Source organism: Ambystoma mexicanum, chromosome 4p (assembly GCF_040938575.1).
Source record: "Ambystoma mexicanum isolate Mex_15411 chromosome 4p, UKY_AmexF1_1, whole genome shotgun sequence".
NCBI classification, from domain to species: Eukaryota; Metazoa; Chordata; class Amphibia; order Caudata; family Ambystomatidae; genus Ambystoma; species Ambystoma mexicanum.
The window spans coordinates 353715810-353742213 of record NC_090927.1 but is presented as its reverse complement, the minus strand read 5'-3'; the positions used below and the strand labels follow the sequence as shown (position 1 = coordinate 353742213).

The window sequence follows — 26404 nt, the reverse complement described above, 5'->3', positions numbered from 1 at the left end:
GACCCAGACGAGGGTACAAGGTCAGGACGTGTCTAGTGGTTTCTAGAAGTTCTTCCTTCTCACAGATACAGCAATGCCTATCCTTTGATGGAATGCCCAACTGTGGCCCAGTGACCGCTAACACCTGAAGCTGGTTCGTCCGCAGCCTTAGCATTAATTGACGCACCTCAGGATCTGGACATAACAAATATTGTTGAGGCTTTCTATATCTATGTATTACATGCGTTACCGCTTCGTACCCCTTCAAAGTAGCCAGGTGGATGTAGTTCTGAGTCCAATCCCATCTGTTCATTTTTTTGTATAAAATTTTTTTTTGGTGGATAAATGGCATTAACCACTTCTTATCGTGGGACCAGTCTATATCAGCAAAGAAGACTCATTTAACTGTTTGCAACTGATCCCTAGAGGTGACTTTTCTTTATCGAGGTTAGCACCCACCAATCTGAGCAGTTTACACGCTGGGGAGGACATAGCTTTCAGATAAAACACACCTCGGGCATGCCTTTCAATGATGTTAAACCCAGTTCTAGCCTAAGGTACTGAACTGAACACGCCGGGCCCATGCCCAGTACCGCACGCTAATACTGCCCCTCTATAATATTAAGCCAGTTCAGATCTTGTATGGCGAGTGCCTCCAGGCCATACAATATTGCAGGGACAAAATACTGTTGGTAAAGTCTAATGATCCCAGCAATGCTAAACCGTGCTGTTCCTTTGGCAAATTTACATGCCTGCAATATAAGAGTTTTTGCCCGTCTCTTTTTTTGCATGATAATCAGATTATAATTTGGTTGAGCATCAAAGTCTAATCCCAAATATGTATATGAATGTTCGATGCTTATTCTACCAAGGCTTGTCCCGACCCCTGAACGACTTGGGCCACTTTTAGCTAATGCCAGTATCTTTGTTTTCCTTAAATTAATGGAAAGCCCCAATTGCTTCGAATCTAGGGAGAGTTCCTCGAGCATGCTCTTTATTCCAGACAATGTACGATCAAACAATATTAAGTCGTCTGCGTAGAGCATGCCTATAATAGGGGTATCCCCCAATTTTGGGGGGCAATTAGCTTTAGCGGCCATACGGGGTAACAAATCGGCTATATACAAATTATAACACATGGGTGCACCAGTGCAGCCTTGTTTAACTCCCATATTAATAGGAATTGGATTGATGGCCGCTCCCTCGTTGTTAAGTCTGACCCTAGTTCCATTATTACTATGTAAGCTCGACAATACATGTAATATCCAACCTGGACACTTTAAAATCGCGTAATTTGTCCCATAAGATCTCCCTCTTAATTTGGTCGAATGCGCTACAAAAATCAACAAAAATTATGTACAAGGTGGCACTTTTATTGCTCAAGGTGTTATTAATCAAAGAGTCTAGGACCCTGATGTTATGTGCGGTCCCAGAACCCGGTCTGAATCCCGTCTGGGCATAATGCAAGATGTTATTCGTTGTAACCCAAGTTTCAGGTTCCTTAAAGACAAGTGTCATAAAAATGTTACTAGTTATGTCGAGCATAGAGAGGAGACGGTAATTACCAGCATCATGTCGATCTCCCTTTTTATGTACTGGTATAAGTACCGACCATCTCCATGAGGACGGAATCACTGCCAACCTACAGATACGTGAAAAAAGAGTCAGTAATACATGTGCCCAGTTATCTGGGTCGCCTTTCAGTACAACATTTGCCAACCCGTTCGGACCCGGGGCTTTAGAGGCTTTAAGTGCTACAATAACCTTCTTTATCGCCTTATGGCTTAAGGGCAAGGGCCAAGGGTTTGTGCTTTGTATAGTGACTGTAGCGGGATGTTTGCATCAAAGAACCTATGCTTAATATGGGCTACCCACTCTTCCTTACCAATGGGGTTCACTATTCTTAGACCCTGATCCCCTCCAGCCTCTCCTAATATTTGCCAGATTCTTTGGGAGTTTCTACTCATGAGAATCTGAATAAAACGCTCCCATTTTTTGTGTTGTAAGGATTTACGATAATGATGGAGCCATGTGCGGTACTGACGTTTTATATACTTAATCTCAGTCAGTCTCTCCTGCTGGCTCCTGTTGCTAGTGAAGGCCAATCTGCAGCGTCGAATTTCTCGCCGCATTAGCCTTTTACGGTCCCGGATCCCAATATCAAACTTGCCCCTTTCGACTGCTTTCCATTTGATTTTAGTAACTTGGGTAGGCTTAAAGAGGGTCTGAGTGAGAGAGTGTATCCATATCTAAATCTCATCAGGGGATTTCCCCCTTAGAACACTCTTCAAACAGCCCTCAGGGAAGATGAAAGCCCTCATTCTTTCAATATTAAGCTGGGACCACCGTATCAGAGTCCCTTGATGGTTTATGATCACATCACTACAGACCTTCCCGAAGCCCTCACCCCTCCCCCACTCAGGGTCAAAGTAACAGGAGCATGGTCACTGTAGTGATTAGGGGCAATATGGATACCAATGACATTACCCAGAACACATTCAGTAACCACCATATAATCCAAGACGGCCCTCTTGCTCATTTCAAGAGGGAGTGTGAGCAGTACAAGGTTACACAGACGTCTTACAATCACAGTGGTTCAAATAGACACTTACATGCTAGGTTACTTGGTAAAAGACTTATTAATTTATTACACAATCATTTAGAAAACATTCACTAGAAGGAGGCAACTTAATATTACACATAAACTTCAATAGCAAACCAATTGGTGTCCGAACAAATTAGGCTCCTCTGAAATAGGAGCAAAATGACATTTCAGTTACTTTCACTGTAAGTAAGAAGGCACAAGTTAGCAGAATAGATCAAAAATACTTTCTTAGGCAGTGCAAATAGGTTCACTAGAGACTCGATTCAGTTCAATAGGCCTAGGCCAAAGTCAATGGACTAGTGTCTTGGATAGGAAAGAGCAGTTCTTGAAGTAAACTGTAAAGTCTTTGCCAAAGTTCTCAGAAGTAGTTTGTCCAAAAAAGAATCATATGTTGGATCACAAGCTGATTCGGCCTGCAAGTTGGGAAAGTTCCATGAACTTCACCGCAAGAGAAGCGTTTTCTCAATCGGGTTGGCACAGTACCTTAATATGAAGCAAAAGATGCAGCTGAAGACGTTGGTTCCTGGCAGTTCCTGCAGATCTCACTGTTCCTGAGCCTCAGTCGTGGGGACATGAGGGAGGGGACTCCTGCACTGCACGGGATCGCCGAGAAACGCAGACAAAATGGAGTCCTTCAGTTCGAGTAGCTGTTCATCAAGCACACAAGCTGGTGTCCCCGCCCCCCCCCTCCCCCCCAGGTTAATCCTAACCAGCTTCAAGAATGGTATCCAGGTGGCTTCCGAGTAGATTGGTACCACCAACTCAAAGGAAGAAATCGTCCTTGAAGGGGATTCTCTGTCTAGGTGAACTTGGCAATTCGGGCCTGCAGCAGGGCTTCACCGGGCAAATCAATGGTCCAGGAGTTTCAGCAGCCGTCCTCTTCCAGCTTGTCTTCGGTTATTTCGTTCCAGTGGTCGACACTGCTCTCCAGTCCAAGGGACTCGCCTTTTAAACAGTTTTCTCCCTTTCATTCCAGCCTAGCTGCCACTCACCCAGCAGGGTGGCTGTCCTTGCCGGACAGTCAGCCAGCCAATCACTCCAGAGTGCATTTGGGTCTCCTAAGAGACTAAGCACAGGGAGTTTGGGGCACCTCCCTCACTTCCTGCCCACCCCAGACACTCAGGCGCCAAAGGCAATCTTCAGTCCTAAAGCCCGTCAAAGACAAAGAAACAAAGGGACCAAACCTGGTTTGGTGCGCAGAGACAAACACTAGGACCTTTCCAAAAGGAAATGGCGATAAAACAAGCCCAGGACCCGTTTAAACAAAGGGGCTAAAGGCGCCATCTTCAAAAACATGGTTCCCGTGATTTTTAGCTACCGGTGTTCGCGTCGGGAAAAATCATGGTAGTTCGTTGTAAAACCACTGCCACCAGCCATTTCGATAGAAAAGGCTAGCATCTGACTGCTACATGAGGTTCTAGACACAGGGGATACTAGGTAACCCCCTCCAGCACTCTATAGGAGGATATTGTGGGCTGGGTCTAGGAATTTAAAAAGACTAGTAAAGTCAATTTAAATTTATATTCTCTGGGAAACAGTAGTTTATCCCAAAGTAGTTATTTAAACCTTTGGGAAGTCTAAAAAGACATCCCTGTGTTACTGCACTGAGGGTGCTGTGTAACACACATGAAAAGAAGCCTATGGAGTTATCTTAACCCCTTCAGTGCCAAGGACGAGCTATCTCATCCTTAGAATTACTTCTGCAGTGCCACGGACGAGGTAGCTTTTCCTTTTTAGCACTCCGTTTTGAGCGTTCTCTGTAAAGCACGCCGACGTGAAAGTAATTTTAACCGCAGCAGCCATTTCGGCTGCCGCCGTGAAAATAAAACGCGAGTCTTCACCTTTCTCCCCCTCGATCTCTGGCTGTATTTCAAGCCGGAGATCGAGGGAGGTGACGTTGGAAGGGAGTAGTTTCTTACCTGTAACTCCATTTCTCCAGCATTGGTATCTTTCATGGATTCACATGCTTAGAATATTCCCCGTCGTCAGACTGGGAACCCTCGGTACACATATATATAGTCATTTCCAATAGGAAAAACTTCTGCCCTATCCCAGTCTGCGTCCTCTACGGGGCCGCCCACGTACGCCCCGTTGGACGTGATGGTATATAAGCCCCGCCCCCGCGGGTCCCTTCAGATTTCGACCCCTCCAAGATAACGGGGGGAAAACTTGCTTGCATACCAATCTTCCACATTGCAGTCCGGGGAGGCCGGAGGGCGCATGTGAATCCATGAAAGATACCAATGCTGGAGAAATGGAGTTACAGGTAAGAAACTACTCCCTTCTCCAGCATTGGATCTTTCATGGATTCACATGCTTAGAATAGATTGTAAAGCAGTAACATCAAGAAGGAGGTGAGAGTGCAATGTAACTTACAGTCGTAGAGACACCCCCAAACACTACCGTTTACACCATGTATGTAAGCAACAACTTATTATACTGATACGAAACGGATTTTCGCCATACAATGCTATGTCATATGACTCAGTATGCACCCCTTGCGCACATATCTACCCAACCACTTATGTTTAGGTCAATAAACTATGCACCTCCATGTATACACTCAGAAAAACCAGCTGAGGCCAAATAATAATAATAGGCAGCATTTTACTTGAAACTTTGGCTTACCTCATTGAAAAAGGTGGCGAAGCACTGCCCTTCCCATTTGTACCTCATCCGCGTGCTGCTTTTCCAGGCAGTAGTGGCGCGTAAACGTGTGCGGAACAGACCATGCCGCCGCCTGGCAGATGTCCGTCAGCGGAATTCCTGCCCATAGAGCCACGGAGGAAGATGTCGATCTCGTGGAATGGGCTCTGGGACGATGTAGTAGAGGTCTCCCGGCCTTGGAATGACACAGGGTAATCGCCGAGGAGACCCAGCGAGCCAGACCTTGTTTGGAGATAGCCTTACCCCTAGCCGAGGGGCCGTAGGCGACGAATAGCTGTCTGGTGGTTCTGATATCTTGCGTTTTTTGTAGGTAAAATTTTAGTGCCCTTTTGACGTCCAGAGTGTGAAGAGCCTTCTCCGCCGTCGACGAAGGAGATGCAAAGAAAGTAGGGAGTACCAGGGTCGAGTGCTTATGATAGACCGACGGTACTTTTGGGATGAATGAAGGGTTAGTTGATAAAATAACTTTGTCCTTAAAGAACCTCAGATATGGAGGGTCTATGACCAGTGCCTGTAGTTCCGACATTCTTCTAGCCGAAGTGATGGCAACTAGGAACGCGAGTTTCCAAGATAGAAATTGTAGAGATGAAGAGGACATTGGCTCAAAGGGAGGCTTCATTAAGGCAGCTAGAACCGTGTTCAGACTCCACGACGGTGGGAACCGTTTTTCCGGAGGGAAGGTTCTAAACAGACCCTTCATGAAATGCTTCACTAGCCTGTCACTGAATAGTGGAGGGGACTGTCTTCTTCTGGTAAATCTTGAAACAGCCGCCAGGTGTACTTTGATTGACGATGATGACAGTCCGCTTTCCGCAAGATGAAGAAGATACGGGAGGATTTGCTCCGGAGTTACTTCCAAAGGTTGTATATTTTGTTGTGTTTGACACCATATACAAAACCTTTTCCATTTGCTTGCATATGATTTGTTAGTGGACGGGGCTCTGGCCGCCTGCAGAATCCTTCGGCAATCAGTCGAGACTTTTAGGTTCCCGAACTCCGAGAAGTCAGGAGCCATGCAGTTAAGTTCAGGCTGTCCGGATTGTGGTGCCACACGGTCCCCTCGTCCCTGGACAGGAGGTTCGGTACTTTCCTGAATGGTATCGGCTGATCCAGCGACAGATGAAGGAGGTCTGAGAACCATGGTTGCCTCGGCCAGCGCGGGGCCACTAGGATGACCCGGCAATTGTACCTGTGGATCCCCTGGATCGTCCTCCGTATGAGGGGAAATGGAGGGAAGGCGTAGAGGAACTTGCCTGTCCACGGAAACGAGAACGCTTCCCCCAGGGAGTCTGTTTGGGGCCATCTGCTCGCGAACTGAGCACATTTTCGGTTTCTTTCCGTGGCGAAGAGATCGATCGACGGGGTCCCCCATCTTTCGAAGATTTCCCCGAGTTGAGTGGAGTCCAGCTCCCACTCGTGTATTTGTGACATCGTCCTGCTCAGGGAATCCGCCTGTAAGTTCTTCGCTCCCGGTAGGTGGTATGCTACTAGGGAGATGTGGTGTTTTAAAGCCCAATGCCAGATCTTTTGAGCTTCCTTCGAGAGGGTCCTGGATCTGGTGCCACCCTGTTTTATCAGGTAGAACATAGCTGTCGTATTGTCCGTGAGCACTCTTACTTTTGACCCCTTGATGTGTGGGAGGAAAGATTTCAGGGCCCATCTCACCGCTCTTAGTTCCAGGACGTTGATATGTAGGCGAGATTCGGTCGACGACCACCTGCCTTGGGTTTGGTGACGTGACATGTGTGCTCCCCAGCCCGACAGAGAGGCATCTGTAATGATGGTGTTCTGAAATTCCGGCTCCTGCAAGGGGACCCCTCTGTCCAGGTTGCGCGCCACTTTCCACCATCGGATGGCTTTGATAACTCGTTCGTCGTCGACTATTATCTTGTCCGACCAGCGGCCTGTGGCCTGCTTCCATCTGTCTGATAGGAACTCCTGTAGAGGTCTCATGAACAACCGGCAGTTCGCGACTAGGTGGATGCACGATGCCATGGAGCCGAGGAGAGCCGCATATTTTCTTGCTGACAACCTTCTCTGTAAACGAAGTTGGCTTGTCAGGTGTTTGATTTTCAACAACCTTTCCCGGGATGGTTTCACTAGTCCCGTGTGGGTGTCGAATTGAGCACCTAGGAACTTCAAGCTCTTCGAGGGCTTTAGTGAAGACTTTTCGTAGTTCACTGCAAATCCCAGACGCTGTAGCAGTCGCAAGGTGGTCAATAGGCTGTCGTTGGTCGACGCTGGGGAGGATCCCCTCACGAGCCAGTCGTCGAGGTACGGGTAAACGTGATGCCCTTCCTTCCGCAGCCAGGCTGCTACGGGTGCTAGGCACTTTGTAAAGGTTCTTGGGGAGGACTTCAGGCCGAAAGGGAGCACAGTAAATTGGTAGTGTGTTTGGCCGACTAGGAACCTCAGGAACCTCCTGTGGTGAGTGCGCACCGGAATGTGAAAATACGCATCTTGGAGGTCCAGAGACGCTAGGAAATCGTTCTTTTGGACCGATCTGATTACCTCCTGTAGAGTAAGCATCTTGAACTTTTGACTCAGCAGGGTTTTGTTGAGGTCCCGTAGGTCGAGGATGGGGCGCCACTTCCCGTTTGGTTTCTTTACTACGAAGCAGCGTGAGTAAACCCCTAAGCCTCTCTGTGAGGCAGGTACTACTTCGATGGCGCCTTTTTTTAGCATGAGCGCAACCTCTCGACGCAAGACGCTTAGGTGTGGTTGAGACAGGCATATCGGTGGACGTTTTGGAGGTCTGGATTTGAATCTTAGGGAATGTCCCAGTCTCACCGTGTCCAGAACCCACCGATCTGTCGTAATAGACTCCCATTCCTCGACGCAACTTGACACTCTCCCTCCTAGAACGTCATTGTTGATCTTTTTGTTTTCCCGTCGACGACGAGTAAGTGGGACGTCTCTTAGAGGCCTGGAAATTTCTGCGTCGGGTCGAGGACTGTGAGGCGCGTCTATAACCTTGGGACGGATATGAAGACCTCCCGAATGCTCTATCCCTGGATCCTGCAAATCGTGCGTTTCCCGTAGCTCCTCTAAAGGGGCGAAATGAACGAAAGGGCTTACCGCTTTGGAGGGAGCCCAGCGAGCGCGCCGTCTCAGAGTCCTCCTTCATTCCTTTCAAGGCCTCATCCACCTTTTCGCCAAACAGGTGGTCACCTTCGAAAGGCATGTCGACGACCTTATATTGCACCTCGGGTCTAAAGTTGGTGCATTTGAGCCAGGCCTGGCGTCGTAGAACCACTCCATTGTTAATTTGTTTGAACCCCGAGTCTGCCAGGTCCACCGCTATATTGATAGCATGGTTCGAGGCTTCTTCAGTGTGTCGGGTAGCCCCATGTCGAACGTTTCTGGCCTCCAGGCCTGGAACTCCGTCGACGAGGGAATCGTCGTCGACGATGAGCCCGTTTGAAAGGCGGGGGACTGTGACGGAGTGGGCACTTGGATCGTCGCCATCGTCGTCGTCGACGGAAGGCCTGCAGGTGGCTTAGGCGGTCCCGCCTTCGCGGAGCTCTCCCTGTGTTTATCCGCCTCTCTACTCGTAGCTGATCTTTTCTGATCGCTCGAGGAGGATTTTGGCCTGTCCTTGTCTTTCTTCGACGAAGAAGAAGAGGAAGATGATTTCTTCGTCGATTCTTTCGATGAGGCCTTAGAGGAATGACTTCGAGGCACGTCCTTCCCCGTAGGCCGTGATTTTTTGGCCGGAGGTTCCGACGGATGTGAGCGTCGGGAGGCTTCTGATGTTTTCGCTGAGGCGATACTGCGCACCGATCCTACCTCCGATTGAGGGTACGCTCCAGCGCCGTCGTTCAGCCACGAGACCAGTCGCCGATTCCGGTCCTTCAGGGTTTTTTGGGAAAAACCCTTGCAGATATCACATTGGTCCGCCGAGTGGTGGGGGTGAAGGCAGTAGATGCAGTCAAGGTGGCCATCCCCTTCATAAACCTTCTTTAGACCGCACGTGGCACACGGGCGGAAAAGAGGCTTACCCGACATTATTGCCAGATTAACTAACAAAACTCGTAGGAGTTGGAAGCGGACCAAACAGACCAACTCGCAGGAGTTAGAAACAATCGATAAGTATTTGAAGAAAATACACGAGGAGATCCCACTATCTTTGGAGACGGTTGAAATCTGAAGGGACCCGCGGGGGCGGGGCTTATATACCATCACGTCCAACGGGGCGTACGTGGGCGGCCCCGTAGAGGACGCAGACGGGGATAGGGCAGAAGTTTTTCCTATTGGAAATGACTATATATATATGTGTACCGAGGGTTCCCAGTCTGACGACGGGGAATATTCTAAGCATGTGAATCCATGAAAGATCCAATGCTGGAGAAAGGGGAGAATATTCTCCCCTTTCCAACAACACCCTTTGTGACAGCATTGCTGCCAGCGGATCGGGCGCAGGGCGCTCGATCCACGGGCAGCAATGCCCACTAGACACCAGGGATGTCTTTGAATGCGCGGGGGAGGTGGGAACGTAGGCCATGTGTTGTTGGTGGTGTGTTTCGGTGGGTGGCCAGAGCGAAATGTCTGAGAATTGTCTTCATTTCCAGCAAATTTCAGAGACATTTCCCTGTGTCCACTCACCGAAACACATCGCCAACAACAGATGTCATACCTTTCTCGCATTCCCACAGGTGTCCCGACGCAAACGGTACCTCACATGTGTGGCTGCACCTACCGGAGCGCAAAAGGAAAAGGGTAACCCACTGGTAACCCCAAGCCTTTCGGCATAGCACATTTTGTTCATGTGGGCAACCTTCAGATTTGGGCCTAGGGTGTCGAAGCCAGCAAGGAAAACAGGGAACCCCATGCATTTCCCAAAAGATGACACCAGTGGGAATGCACAGAGGTCTGACTTGCGCGAAGCGGCCCAGAATTTATTACCCAGAACCCCAGACAAATTGAACATTGTGTTTTTTCCCCACCAAATATCACACTTTGTCGGGGATTGTGGCTAATAAAAACTGGGGCAATTTGCGCAAGGCAGACCTCTGTGGATTCCCACGGGTGTCCTCTTTTGGGAAATGCATGGGGTTCCCCGTTTTCCTTGCTGGCTTCGACACCCTAGGTCCAAATCTGTAGGTTGCACACATGAACAAATGGTGCTGTGCCGAAAGGCTTGGGGTTACCAGGATGTAGGTTGTTACTCCTGGTGGATCAATTATGTTATATTTGCTTGGGGGCAACCACCTCCATGTTCCAGATGGCTTCAAATAATAATAAATTTAGCCCAAGTACCACTTTCACAGCTTCCTTTTACCAATGTTGCACAGTATCCGTCACTCTTCCAACTTTTACCGTCAAGGCAAAATTCCTTAGGGAGTTGGAACAAAGACGGAAAGGTGGGGTATTCTGCAGTGCCTGGAGATTCCGTCTCCCATTTTTAATAAATCCAGACTACACACTGGGGCTTCAGAAACTATACTTCACCCAAAGGGTATGGGGTGGTTGCAAGGAATGAAAGGCAATTGTATAGTGGGGGTGCCAAACGTACGTTTGAGTAGTGTAAAGTGGAATTCACTTTCGAGTACAGCGAGAGTTTCACATAAACCGAATTACGGCACTGGGACTCTAACTCGAAGGTCAAACAGAGGGATTATAAGAGCACTGTAGCTTGCATATCTCTCAGGACTAACTAAAGCATAAGTCTCAACACTTTATAGGTTAATTGACCATTCTGATCCCCAAGAGAATTACATGTCGAGTTGGGAAAGGGATATGGGTTGCCAGACTCCTGGAGGCACATAATGGAAAGAAACCGCTGAGCCTCACGATGTACTACTGACAAGGAATGCCAAAATTACGTTCTAGATGTTATTTGTCCCCAGAGAGGCTTAATAAAAATGAATCACTTTTACCCAGCATCTTGCTGGAGCGGGGCAAGGAGATCAGAGCTTACATTCATATGTGGTGGTTATGTCCTAAAGCCAAGTCCTTCTGGAAGGTTTAAATCAATCACAGGTGTTACTTTGCTGATGGACCCAGTGGTGGTACTGCTAGTTGATCGGCCTATCCATTGAGGATAATGGAGCTGCCCTCATTACCCATCTTTTATTGGGAGCAGACATTTACTTAGCGTGAAATCGGAAAGCCCCAGAGGGTCTGATAATATGGATGTTGCCGAGCAAAGTGTGGGAGATGCTAGTCTCCGAGAAAATGGAACAAATTACTTACCTGTAACTGTTCTCCAGCATGGGTCTGGCATGGTTTCACATGCTTTCACATGCTCATGAATATTCCCAGTCAGGCTGGGAATCCTCCGTAAAAGAAAAAACAGTTTCAGTTTCGTTTCTAAACTGTCTTTCTTCTAAAAACCTATCATTGAGTTCTGGGTCACAGCCCCCAGCCAATAACTGCCCTCTACCCAAGCCCCTCCCCATGCAGCCATCTTCAGATCTGGTAGCACGTAAAGTGGCAGTAGGACCAAGGGAAGAGCCGCAGAAGGGTAGGTGGGAGGGTTCCCATGCGAATCCATACCAGACCCATGCTGGAGAACCACAGTTACAGGGGCTGGAGAACAGTTACAGGGAAGTAACTTGTTCCTTCTCCAGCATGGGGTCTGGCATGGATTCACATTCTCATGAATGAAAAATACACAGCAGTACATGCATGCACAACCATGGGAGGCGGCAAGGCTCAACAGAAGCATCCCTTACCTCCTCACCAGGCTCACCTTCAAGCAAACAGGTTGCGCAGCACTGCTTGGCCAACTCTGGACTCCTCCCTGGAATCCCGGTTGACGCAGTAGAATTTTGTGAATGCGCGTTTACCTCCATGTCGCAGCCCTGTCAATGTCCAGCAGGGGCACACCAGACAGTAACGCCGTCGTAGCAGCAATCGTTCTAGTAGAATGGGCTCTCGGATGGCCAGGCAGCAGTCGGTTTGCCAACCGGTGACGAGTGATGCAGCCGGAGAGCCACCTGGAAATAAAAGTTTTGGACAGGGCCTTCCCATTGTTCACAGGGCCAAAGTTCACATAAAGGGGAGAAGTTTTCTGGAAACCCTTTGTGCGGGCCACATAAAACTTCAGTGCTCGAGCCACATCCAGTCAGTGCAAAGTCCTTTCAGCTGGCGACGAAGGAGTCTGAAAAAACACAGGTAACACCAAGGGCTCGTTGAGATGAAATTCCGACAGAACCTTGGTGATGGAGAGGTGCGCCCGTACCACTACCCTCGTCTCATGAAAAGTCAAATAAGGCCGATTGCAGGACAGGCCTGGATCTCATCCAACTCTTCTTGTAGAGGTGATGGCCACGAGGAAAGCGGTCTTCCACGACAGAAACTTGAGCGGAGCTGAATGCATAGACTCGAATGGGGCCCCAATCAGCCTAGTCAGCACCACGTTGAGCTCCTACGCCGGGGCGGACCCTTCACTGGCAGGAACATGCAGAACAGTCCCTTGATGAACTCTGACTAGACGGTGAGACCGCAATGAAGACCGTCCCGGAGACCTGGTATAACGGGAGATAGCCACGAGATGTACCTTGATGGAGGCATGCGCCAGCCCTGATTTAGCCAATGACAAATACGGAAGTACCTGCCCTCAGAGGGTTGATCTTCTGTGATCGGCACCAAGTTGCAAAATGCTTCCATTTGTGTCCCTAGCATGTTATAGTCGATGAAGCCCTGGCAAGGACCTTCCTGGAGTCCGCCAGAAGCTCGGAACCACCAAACTCTAATGCAGCAGGAGCCAGGCCTTCAGGTTCAGCAATCCTGGGTCGTGGTGCAGGATCACGCCTCCTTCCCTGGCAAGGAAAGCCGCGACCATTGGCAGGTTGACTGGAGGGGACGCTGACATGCTGAGAAGGTCCAGGTACCAGATCTGCCTCAGCCATGCTGGTGCGACGAGGATCATCCTGCACCGGTACCATCTGAGTTGACTAGTGAATCAAAGTAATAGGGGCAACGGAGGGAATGTGTATAGAAACCAGCCTTCCCAAGGGAAGGAGAATGCATGCCCCATGCTCCCCGGTTGGGGGAACCTGCTGGCGAACCTCCGGCACTTGGTGTTGGTCCCCGTCACAAACAGATCGATCTGGGGACTGCCCCACTTGAGTAAAAAGTTGTCCACTTGAAACTGCCAAATCACACACTCGTGGCAAGAGTGCAGCTCCCAGTTGAGAGAGTCAGCGACAGTGTTCTTTACCCCTGCCAGGTGAAATGGAATGAAAAACATCCCCTGGGCGACAGCCCAGTGTCACTGATCCTGCGCCTCTTTGGGGAGCGCCAGGGATCTGGTGCCCCCGTTTCCGGATGTAAAATATTGTGGTGGCATTGTCCGTGAAGACCCTCACCACTTTGCCCTTGAGGGACGGCAGAAACGACCTGAGGGACCAAAGCACTGCCCGTAGTTTCAGTACTTTGATGTGTAGAGTCTTCCCTTTCGGCAGCCACATGCCTCTGGCATGAAGACGTCCAGTGTGGGCTCCCCATCCTTCCAGGGAAGCGGCAGTTGTGATAGTCTCCTGGTACGAGGGGCTCTGTCGTCCTTGGATTTGGACGACGTGTACTTCCACGTCCCCATACACGAAAAGCATCACAAGTTCCTGCGCTTCGTCGTTCAGGGGAAGCATTACCAGTTCAAGGCTCTCCCCTTCGGACTGAAGTCGGCATCCAGAGTCTTCCTTGCTCCAATGGTGGCCCATCTACAACATCAGGGGAGTCATGTGTATTCTTACCTGGACAACTGGCTCATCAGGTCAAGTCAAGGGACATTGCCGTCAATCAACTGGGGTTCTCATTGAATTATGCAAAGTCCTGCTTGACTCCATCGAAGGACGCGCTGTTCCTGGGGTTAGAACCTCTCCAGGTTACAAATTAAAAGTCCTAAATCCCTGCAAAAAGAGCTGGGGGGGTTCAACGAACGGGAGGGTTGGCATTAAGAGGATGAGCCCCTGACGAAACCCTTAGAACACCTGCCAGACTTTCCTCCTGAGGACTGAAAGGATGATCGGTGTAGACTGTCAGTCTTGATGCCTGGAGGGTTTCATTGATGGCCTTCCCGAACGGGTTGTTTCCAAACGGCATGTCCAGCACCCTCGACTGGACCTCGTCTAAAGCTAGCGGAAACTTGTGTCCGCAATGTCCAGGGTCGCTGATGGTGTAATCCAACACCACCTCGCATTCCTGGAGGATTTTCAAACCCTCGACCAGTTTGTCATCGGGGAGGAAATCCAGGAGCGTAGCCATATTTTACCAAAGCTCCCTGTCGTATCTGGCCACGATCACTATGGTGTTGGCCGCCTTGACCGTCATCGCGACCGAGTAGATGACCTTTCTACCCATGGAATCCAATTTCTTCCCATCGTTGTCCGGAGATGCTGATGAAGAAGACGCCGAACTCTAAGATTTCTTCCTGGCGGCGGCCGAGACCACCGAGTCTGGTGACAGTTGAGACCGCAGACACTTGGGTGCAGACTCCGGCACCCTGTATTTCATTTCAAGGTCGGTCTCTCTTCGCTGGGGCTGAGGGGGGTTCCACAGCAGGGCCAGCCCCTCATCCCAAACGTCGTCCAGGAGCGGGACCGACAGGATGGTCTTCCTCTTCGCCTCCCGGCACAGATATACAGGAAGCCCTCCTTCTCTTCCGGGGTGAGCTGGAAAAGCTCTGACGCACGGGCGATCATGGAATGGAAGGATCCCACTTCCTCCCTCACCACAGCAGAAAGCTTCTCCACCGGACGATCTCCTATCCCGCCATCGTCCGTTGTCGCAGTGTCTATCCCCATCCCTCTGGGGGGGGGTGGGAGTGGCAACGACAGTTGGAATGAAGGTGTAGGAGGTCTCCTCTTTGCTGGTAGTTGCCCCAGTGTCAACGTGGTCACTGGTGGTGGTACCGCTGGTGGTGCCGTAGTGGCGGTGTCAGCAACCTCCTCTGAATCTCCGACACCAGCGTGTGCAGGGGGGGTGGTGTGCTACCCTGTGAAAGGCCTTCTCATCCGACATGATCCACGTGGTGTAGGCCTGAATAACTCCTGGAAGCTTCAAAGAACAACACTCACCAGTTTCTGCCACTGAAGGGCGTGAAAGATGCCGAAAAAAGGATCTCAGTTAATCGGAAGGATAATCGATGGAACACACAGGCTCGGTTGACCAGAAATAGAATTTTCCTATCAAAAAAGTGGAAAAAAACACGGAAAAGCTTGAAGAGCAAAATGTGAGGACTCCCAACACTTGAACGTGTGGTAAAAATCTGAAAATGGTTGCCTGAGGAGGGGATTAGGTAGAGGGCAGTTATTGGCTGGGGGCAGTGTGACCCAGAGCTCAGTGATTGGTTTATAGGAGAAAGACAGTTTAGAAACTGAAACGGTTTTTTCTTTTACCAAGGGATTCCCAGCCTGAATGGGAATATTCAGGAGCATGTGAACCCATGCCAGACCCCATGCTGGAGAATATGGCGTTATCACAGAGGAAATCTACATCTTATTTTGTGACCTTGCTCCCTTTTGTCAATCACGTTAACAATGCACTCCCAGTGAAATACAAGCCGAACCTCGACAAGTATCTCGCCTTACTATAGATAGAAGTTTGTGGATAGAGTTATTTTAACACCAGGTTTGAGAAATACATGGTAGTCTAGGATCGGGAAGGCTGAGGTGCTGAGAAGTTGCAAAGCTCTGTGATTGAGAGGGGAGCAGGATTGGGAATTGTTTTGTGACTTTGTCCTAATATTCCAACAGAGACTTAAATAACCTGTTTTGTATCAATTGCCTGTATCGTCTAATAAAATTGTTTTAAAAAACTCAAAAGTACACTATGCACTAATCTGTCATAGTTGCATTCAACGGAAGCACACCTGAACTAATCCAAGATTCTGCACCACAATTTGTAACAACTACTTGAGACGCCCCCTCATTCGTTTAGTCACTAATATTAGGGGAGCAATTGTTGCAAACTTTGTTCCAATGCTCTTCAAGCAATATTCTCCCTGCAATTCTAATTTGTATGCATATATCACGGTTGGTGCTGTAAACCACTGTCCTGGTTGCCTTTACACAGTGGCTGAAGTGATTATTTAAAATCAAGGAACAGCTCTGATTTCAGCATTATTTAATGCTAAATAAAAGACAGGGGTGATAACAGTATGTTCACATCCAAGTAACAGACTTCCATTGCACCCTACTCTTCTTCGCCATTTACGTTGCCTCAGTCCTGACAACCGGTTAACCGTGGTCTTTAAGCATGCAATTGTGGATTGGGTATGTGACAAAGCAGTGGAGGGTGAGTAGACTTTATAAGAGATGCTTGACCCAGAAAACCAGACCTGGGACCCCTCTCATGCAGCCAGGGAAAGGCAGATGCTTCCTGTTCCCAACTCTGGGGGTAGTTTTCAGCGGGAGAATCACATGGGGGAGGGGGCAGTTCAGGACAAATGGTTAAACCCCCTTTAGTAAGTTTTGCAGAGACCCAACAAACCTAATGGATTGTTGTAGGATTCAAATTGTAGAAAGGGGTAACTTGAATGTTGGATTATCCTGAATTACATATACTAGATGAGGAAAATTCAAATTAAACAGTTGGAGTATCCAAATGTCTGCTACATATGGGTACATGACATAACAACAGAAAATACAAATGTACCACTATACTGCCAAAGAGATCTCCATACCCATACACCCAATCTCAACTATTCAAGCTACATCCTTTTTGTCAGAAACAAACTAGCGTCAAACTAACCAAATTTCTTATTTAACAACCCACCTCTTTGTCAAGTGCACAACCAAACATTTAAATTTTAAAACAAATGAACATTGTTTAAGAAACACAACACTTACCTGCTTGAGCAGCTGCAGGACTGATCAACATAGGTGCAGAAGCCACTAGTCGAACCTGTGTTCCCAGGCCAGCTCTTGCTCCAGGACCTACCACTAATGCACCGGTCTGATCGTAATAGGCAGTGGGAGCAAGAACCTGGTAGCCTAGACAAAATAAAAGAAGATGGTCTGCAATTTTTTTGTAACATGCTACATCCATTTTAGCACTTAGAATTATTTTATTTAATTGTCATATTTTCAATGGCTTTCCTTGTAATCCTGTACAATTGACATCATACATACCAAGCTATTCTTCAAGTATGCTAGAAACATTACCAGTTAAAACTCGGGTAGTTTCTGTTGACACACGATATGGAACCTGGAATGAATTGCTTGCAGATTAAGGCTCCAGTGCAAGTATTCTATACGGCAGACATCAGTAGAGGTCCTAGTTGTCCAGACCCTTCCGTTAGCAGGTCCAATAAGAAAACTGGATACCCAAATCGCCAACATTTTAACTTGCTTCCAGCAGCCCATTCCTTTGGTGGGCATCATCAGTGTTAACCCATTATTGGATGGCCAGGTGGAACCTAATATCTCATTGATTAAAAAGGACCAATTTGTGGATTAATACCCGCCTTAGAGGACCTAGTATGAACTCGCACAATGTAAAGATGCATAGACAAGTGGGCCGTTCCCTAAATCGATACAGGGTAACTGCATCGAGGTTGTTTGGCAAAATTGCATGCAGTACTCTCTGGGACCACCACATACAATTAGGACTACATGTGTAAGCAGGTTTAAGTCTGTACTACACAGATTGCGGTAGCGAGCTGGGCAGCCAGGCTCATCTCAAGAGGGAATGTGAGCAGTAAAAGGTTACACAGAGGTCTTACAATCACAGTGGTTCAAGTACACACTTACACTCAAGGTTTCTTGGTAAAACACAAATTAATTTATTACACAATCATTTAGAAACCATTCACTAGAAGAAGGCAACTTAATATACACAAACACACTTCAATACCACATATTTCAAAAAAGGTAGAATGCGCTGCTCTCCATAAAGAACATGGCATGATAACCTGTTCTGAGTTGAGAATTTGCAGCACACGCTTTTTGCTCACTGTACGTTTCACAGATGGGAAATAATCATTTGCATATCAGTCTTTGTCCCGCCCATATGGGCAGTCCAGCACCGAAATCTACGGCAATTCTTCTCTGAAAAAGAGTACCAACAGCAAGCCCATACACGTGTTTCAGCCTTGTTGGGCTCATCAGTGAGGTGAAGCTGTGCCTCTCTGAGCAGAGGCAGTGAGCAGAGGCCCCTTTTTAAAAATATTTGCAAGGAACTTGGGGTTGGTCACCCTGAGTTACCTGGGGGCAACCAGACGTAGACTCCCTATTCACTGTATTCATAGAGGCACAGCTTCACCTCACTCCTTTAACCAATTCCTCCTGTAACATTCTGTTACACTAACTCACTTGAATGGCTGGTGGCAGTGGTTTCTTTTTACTACCATGTGTCATGTATCTGCAGGTTTATACCACAGCTGCAGTACGGCACCCAAGGATTACCATTTTCCCAAAATGGCCCCGTCTTCTTTTTCTGCCATTTCTTGTCAGTTAATTCCTTCTGGGCTTTTACTCTGTTTGAATCGGGTGCGAGTCCTTTATGTGTTTTGACTTTGGCGGGCTTCGAGCCTGGGTGGCCTGAAGCCCACCCAGGATCTACTGTGACTGGATGGAAAGGAAGGTAGGGAAGGTGCCAAAACGTCCCTGTCCTTTGTCTCTAGGTGTGCCTGAGTGAAACCAGTTCTAATTGGCCGGCTGACTGTCCTGGAGGACAGCCACACTGCTGTGTGATTGACAGCTGAGAGCTGAGAATGAATGGGAACTTGCATAAAAAGCGAGGTTTTTGGGACTAGAGGCAGAGTCAACCACTGGAGGACAACATCCAAAGAAGACGTGACGAGATGCCAGCAGCAGCCTCCTGGACCGCAAAGTGCCTGTTGAAGACCTCCAGCTGTGCAGACAGTTTTCAAATCAACTGGGAAGACCCGTACGGGACGACTTCCCCCCTTAGGCTGGTGGGACCAACTAGCCTTAAGACAAACTATTTTGGCATAACCCCCAACTTGCTGTGACTTTCCAAGGCTGCAGGATACCAATACCCAGGGTCCCTAGACCATCTGTGAGTGTATTGTCTTCTGAAGTGCGAATCTGGCCAAAACGTTGTGGGCCTCCAGAGGACCAAACAGAAGCAGGAAATTTGCGTCCAGAGTCCCCTCACCAGAGTCCAGGACCGATGGATCATGGAACTTCTTACCAGAGCTGTTTGTCGCTCTTTGGCACTGAGAAAAAGGTGCCAAAACCACAAAGAGTTGCTGAATCCATTGCTGCCGAGTCCCTCTCTCGAGTGCTGCAGCAGGAGCCCGCCAGACGTCCTTCCTTTCGTCACCACGAACAAGGACCAGGTACAAGGGTCTGCTGTACTGCTACCAGAAGGCATCTGAGCTGAAACATTCTTCAGTTCACGGGTACGGTGGGCAGGGGTGCATTTAGGATTTCTGCTGCCCTAGGCCCAAGTACATGCACCTCCTTCTCAAAATTTACTCCACGTCTGCAAGATTGTGCGCATTCAACAGATTCCATTCCTGCAACAAACTGTCTGTCTTGGCCAATCTACACTGCTTCACAACCATCTTGTCCCATGTTTGCTCCATAACAGAAGAACAAGTTGCTTACCAACTGTAACGTTCTTCCGATTGGATGTTCCTCCCACGTATTCCTCATCTTTAGATATATTGGGCCTCATTACGACCCTGCCGGTCCAGAAAGAACAGTGGTGGTAAAACTGCTGCCACTGTTCTTTCCGGACCGGCTGATTAAGGGTCCTGCAAGCGGGAGGTGTCACTCCCGCCAGGTCTGAGGTTTAACACCACCCGCCTGCAGGCGGACATGGAAACACCAGCTGTCATAGACGGAACCAGTGTTTCCATTGTCCCCCATCGAGTCCTATAGGGTTCCATGGGAATTCCGCCAATTCCGCCAATTCCACCTCCAGAATTCCCGGGTCGTAATGCCCCGGTGATTCCGGGAATCACGGAGGCGGAATGGTAATACGGATCCGGCAGTAACCTGGCGGTTTTTCCGGCTCGGTTACTGCCGGACTCGTAATGAGGCCCACTGTCTCCCAGCTCTGCTGTTTCGGATTTTTTTTTACACCATGGGGCGTTCTGTTTGAGGCTGCGGAGACATAGTCCCTCGAGGGCCGCCGTCGAGCGTCAATGTCATCCGCTGTATAAAGGGCTCGAGCAGCACCCGTTACCTCAGTTCTATTTTTACGGTGTTCACGGTCGCATCAGCTGATCAGGCTCTTAAGGAAGTTCGAGTGCAACTGGCGTAAACTGTACGGAGGAGTAGGTAAGGAGGGTCGATGAGGAATAAGTGGGAGGAACATCCAATCGAAAGAAAGTTACAGTTGGTAAGTAACTTGTTATTCGAATGGATTGTGTCCTCCCACGTATTCCTCACCTTTAGATAGGCTCCCTAAGCAGTATTTGGAGCAGGGAGTACCAGAAATTTCAATTATGGACTGAATGAAGGACAGCTTTTGCAAAGAGTCCTCCTTGATATGAAGTAGAGTCCAAGCAGTAATGATTCACAAAGGTGTGCATTGACGACCAGGTGGCCGTCGCACAAAATCCTGCACCGGGACACCCCTCTGAAGAGCCGTGAAATTGCCATGCCTCTGGTTGAGGCTCTTTTCCAGCCAATTTATAGTACTCAGAGATAGCTGGAATTATCCATCTGGATAGAGTTTGTTTAGACACTCCAAGACCCAATTTGTGTCCAGTATACCCAACAAATAGTTGGTCCCATTGTCTAAGACTTGCCAATCTGGAAATGTAGAAACAGAGCCCTTTTTGGGTCCAGTCTATGCAACCTTTCCTCTTCCTTACTAGCGTGAGGAGGAGGATAAAAAGAAGGTAAGGTAATTTTCTGTGACAGATGGAAATCAGAGATTATTTTAGGCAAGCAAGATGGTTTGACTTTTAGAATAACTTTGTCTCCATGGAAAATGGTGCGAGGAGGCTTACCAGAAAGTGCCTGCAACTCACTAACCCTGCGGGCTGATTGTATAGCCACCAACAAATTTGTTTTAAGAGTGAGAAGTCTTAATGGGCAAGAATGTAAAGGTTCGAAAGGGGAACACATGAGAAATGTAAGACTAAAGTCAAATCCCAGACGGGCACCCGAAAAGATGTCAGGGGGTACACATTTGTTAGCCCTTCCAAGAATTGAATTACTAAGGGCATTCTAAAATAGGACACCTCTTCTGAGGAACCTGTAAAGATAGATAGCGCTGCCAAATATCCTTTTATAGTGCCAATTTTGAACCCCAAATTGGCCAAGTGTAATAGGAAAGAAAGAACTGTTGGAGTATTTCAAAGAAATGGATCCACATTCTTATCCCTGCACCAGTTACTGAACTTATTCCAACGACCCCGGTACAGGGCTTTTGTTGCTGGCCTTCTGCCCGAAAGTAAAATCTCCATTACGTCATCCGGGAGGTCCCGCTGTCATGATGCATACCCCTGGGCATCCAGACCTCGTCCATCAGCCCCGGGAGCAGGCACCATGTCGCCTTGAGAAAACCCAGCAACCCCTGCTAGGGGCTGTCTGGGTTCAGTCCTGGCGCCTATGGCGCCAGGCTCATATGGGACATCAGTCCTTGCGCCAGGCTCATAGGTGCACACTTACCTGATGCAGACCATGCTGCAAGAAGATCCAAGCCCATGTGAAGCCTGGAAGGGATTACTTTACCTTAGGAACTATTTTGTTACTCGGTTGTGGTCGGGGAGGAATACCTACCTGGGACTACTTTGGAGGCTATTTAAACCACGCCCGAAGAGCAGCACACGCTTCGCGTTATTCTGCATTCAGCAGCGTAAAGCTCACCGTGCCAGCAGCAGCATCCAGCCTTCTGCCACGCTCGCCTCCAACCTGGAGCACCTAGAAAGAAGGAAAGAAGCAAAGGGTAAAACAAGAGTATTACCTGATTTCTTACCCGATTCCGTATTCATCGCATCTTCAAACCAGAGGAAAGACTTAGTTTTAAAAGCGTCGCATTACCAGCAGCACCGCTGCGCCATACTCACCGTTCCACGCAGCATATCTTCGATCCGGCGCTGTCTCCATCTTAACATCGCCGAATCCCGGCACCTAAAGGGGACAAGAAACAACAAGGTGAGCAGAGAGAACAGAGACAATCTCTTTTGCCGCCATATGCTTACCCGATTTTACCGCCAGAGGTATAATTCTTCAGCACGCCACATCTTCTAATGCCGCACCTGTAAGATAAGGAGAAAGCAGCAAGTTTAACCCTTGGCATTATTGTTAGGGAGAATTCTCTGTTTAGGCTGAATTTCCTAACCTAGAGAGTCCCCCAGCAGCTTTGCTGGATTTTTGGGGTTTATTTTTTTCTCCTGCCATGAGTGAGTCACTTTTACCCTCACTCTTGGACATGATTTGAGTGTATCTCTTTGATTCTATATGTGTTTAATGGGCTATGGGGGCCTTTTACTCCATAGGGCTTCATGTGTTTTTGTGATGTGTGTTACACAGCACCCTCAGTGCAGTAACACAGGGGTGTCATAGTGACCCCCCAGTATAGACTCCATACCCTGGGACTGACTACTCCCAGGGCATGTAAAGTCACCAGTGACTTTACTGGTCTCAAATTCTGAACAGAACCAGTACAAACCATCATATTGTGGACGTACCGGCCGGGGCAATTCGATTGCCCCGGGGTCTGTTAGTCGAGGGGGCACGTCTCTGTCCCCCCTGATCGAGTTTTGGATGGTGGCAGTGGATACTACTTTTTATATTCGACCGCAAATATAGCCTTATGGGATTTCCCATTGTTCGAGGCTACCAACTTTAATTATTTAATTCCCATAGCCTCGAACATACCGCCGGTTTATTTATTTAATATTAATTCTCCGGTCGGTATTTTTTGCCAGAACTCGGTTCTAAAATGGCGTTTGTGTTCGCTTCTGTGACTCCAACCCAAGTTGAGCCCTTTGTTCCACTTTTTGGCGGGCTTCTCCACAGAAGCCCTCCAAAGTGGTGCCACTGTCTGGGGTACTTAGGAGGGGTGGAGGGGGATTTAGGCACCCTGGACTGAGTTGCCTAGGTAACTCAAGTCGCACTCCGTCCTGATTGGCCCAAGTGGTGAGCCGGCCGGCTCACCACTTAGCATGTTTGAGTGACAGCTAGGCTGAGTGAATGGGGGTTTTCTGCATAAAAGCAGGGCTTTGGGGACTGGAACTTTAGAAGTCGCCACAGGACCTAAGAATCCGACGAGGGAGAAGCTGAGTCGACCTGCTACGACAACACCACCAGTGGAGCCCTGCTGAACCGTCTCACCACTTTTCCCAACGACAGAGGAGATCTCCTGCCCGGAGAGTCTTCTTCCTTCGACTGGTGGGGATAACCAGTCCGCTTCCTTTTTCGCTTCCTGGAACATCTCGTGGCCGCCTTGCCTGTGCCAAGCACGCCAGCAACCTGGATACCACGTTTTACCACTACAGCGAATCAAAGGGTAGTACCTTTAACCGGAAAACTCAGCGGCTGGTTTCTTCCCTGGCAGTGCAACGACCTTCATCTTTCCTCCACGCCGAGATCTTCTCTTCCTCTGGACGACGCTGCGAATTGCACCCGCTGCCAGGAACAACTGCCCCTGCTGGAGGATCCTTTCCACATAAGGTACCGTGTTCCGCCTGGCTTCCCTTGCAACCGACTGTACGGGGTAGATTTAGCCCCCGGCTTTCGACCCTGGGTTAGCCTGGGACACCCTGGCTAAACTTTTCTGAGCCTAACTAAAACCTTTCTGAACTCCCTGCAAGACTTTTTAAGCCTGTTGTCATTGTGTGATCTTGGGTGCATTTGTGCCCTGCTCTCTCCAAGAGTGGGCCCGGCCTATGGACTTTGGCTCACAAGTAACTTTTGACTTTCCTGCCTTGCTTAAGAGTTCCTAAGTATTAGTGTGGTGTATTTTCCTACATCCTGCCTCCCCTCCACCCCTTTTTCGTTAACTTATTGGAGTGCCATCTATAGTTAAGCGCTCACCTCTGTTTGGAAATAAGTGGTGTTAACTAAGATGTGTCTGGTAAGGAATCAGGAGTGTATATATAATAATAGTAATTGTGTTTAGAGTGATTTACAATAATAGTGCTGGAGTGTTTCAATAAGTGTGTTTTTAAATAAATAATTATATACTTTGATACCAAAGCTCTGGTCAGTGTTTGCTTGTGCTATTGTATCCGAGTGCCTATTGTGTATACTTTGCATACTGCCTAACTCTTCTTGAGGGAAGTCTGACTGATCAGCCACAGCTACCAGGTAAATCTGGGTGGTACAGACTGCTACCAAGTGGGTTTACTGCCAATACCTGTAGTTTTAAATCTTTTGCAGTGGTACCCAAGGGTTTCTGCCTAACAATTATTTACCGGACAGTTTTGGGTAACAGACTTTTACCGGAGCGCTTTCAGCTGTCAATCATCTTATTGGGTCAAAGCTGCAAGATAAAGAGGAATTGGACAGGAGTGAATTCCAGACATTTTGACCTCTTACAAACTATATACTTACGGCTCTTCGCCAGGACCTTTTGGAGTCAGGATTCGTCTACAACTCTTCCAATATCTTCAGGCCAGTGAAGTAACTGGTCATCAACGCGCCCTTGCGTGCTTCGCAGGATGGAGAGCTCATCCTTCAAGAATATAAGGTGAGATTGCTGAGAGGACGCTTCAGAGGTGATTAGTGGGGAGGACAGTGGGGGTGCTATCACTTGAATCCACAAGTGGCTAAATCTATCTCTCCACTTGTAGGAGAATATTTCTACGGTCAAAGCAGACAAGATTAGGAGGGCAGATCTAGTCAGTCATCGCTTCACTACGCATCACGTGGGTGGAGGCCGCAGCAGTCCGGGTCCGAGCGACGCCCCTGTGGGAGCCAGGTGAGTAACACCCAATACTTATTTCTCAGCCTCTCAGAAACCATGCGTGAAGGCTGAGTGTCTTGACTTCTGGATGGAGAGCCCAACCTCTCTCTTGGCAGAGAAGATCCTCTCTTTGGCAAAGACTTATTGGAGGGCAGATGGACATGTCCAGAAGGTCCGGGTACCACGTCCTCCTGGCCCAATCCGGGGCAATTAGGATCATGGTTTTCCTGAACTTTCTAAGCCTCCTGATTACCTGAGGAATCACAGGGACTGGAGGAAACACGTAGAGGAGTGGAAATACCCAGTCCACCATGCACGCGTCCCCTAGAGCTCCTCTTGGAGGAAATTCCCTTGAGCAGTACAGCTCGCACTTCTGGTTGGCATCGGTCGCAAACAGATCCACTTGAGGGGTTCCCCAAAGGGCCAAGATCTCTTGAAGGACTTCCTGAGCTAGCTCCCATTCGTGGGAGACTGTGCTATGCCTGCTCAGAGTGTCCGCCACTGTGTTCAGGTTTCCAGCTAGGTGATCTGACGATAGAGATGAACAAGTTACTTACCAACTGGTAACGTTCTTTCGATTGGATGTTCCTCCAACGTATTCCTATTCTTAGATGTATTCCATCCAGCTTTGCTGCTCTTCGGAAATTTTTTCAGCAGAGGGAGCCGTGCGTCGATGTCGTCGAGTCGATGGTCCCTGAAGGCTTCCGTCGAGGGTGACGTCATCGGGTGTATAAGTAGCACGCGCGGCGCCCGTTGGCACAGTTCCATTTTTCCGCAGTATACGTTGTTTCGGACATTCAGCGCGCTTCGAGTTCTGTGAAGAAATGTAATATACAAAGAAGAAATATGTCCTTGACGCCGACCACGACCGCGAGATCGGGATTCAAAAAGTGATTCTCTGGCCATGGTTGCCAAAAAGGTTCCCCCTGGAGGATATTCTCCTTGCAAGCCCACCATAGGAGATCTTGAGCAACTTTGGCTGGGACTTGCAGAAGATCTGACATCTCCCCTGAAAATTGGGACCATTGAGTCGTGAGGGCCCATTCGGCCTCTGGCACCAGAAAAATGCATGATGCCATGAGGCCTAGCAACCTTAGACAATCGAATGCCGGTAGATGTTGGGCATTTTGAAACTTTGTTACCATTTGCAGAATGTGGTGAGCTCTCTCCTCGGGAGGCGAAGCTTTCCTGAGGAAGTATCCAGGACTGCTCCGATGAATTGGAGTCTTTGGGCTTGGAATAATTTTGAATTCTTGTAATTGAGGGAGAAGCCCAGTCTGTGTAACAAGTGGCAGGTCAAGGCCAGATGTTCCTGGGCTCGTTCGGGTGAACTTGCCCTGATTAGCCAATCATCCAGATAAGTGTAGACGT

At 48.6% G+C, this 26404-nt stretch overlaps 1 protein-coding gene across 7 annotated transcripts in view; it reads right to left on the bottom strand.

Moving 5' to 3' along the window:
• The window catches only part of PUM2 (pumilio RNA binding family member 2), a 2101998-nt gene that overhangs the window by 1158230 nt on the left and 917364 nt on the right, over positions 1 to 26404 (bottom strand). For all 7 annotated transcript variants that reach the window (XM_069605904.1, XM_069605906.1, XM_069605907.1 and 4 more), the window contains one exon: positions 17047 to 17190. In XM_069605904.1, the coding sequence (XP_069462005.1) occupies positions 17047 to 17190 (144 nt within the window). The remainder of the gene's footprint in view (positions 1 to 17046; positions 17191 to 26404) is intronic.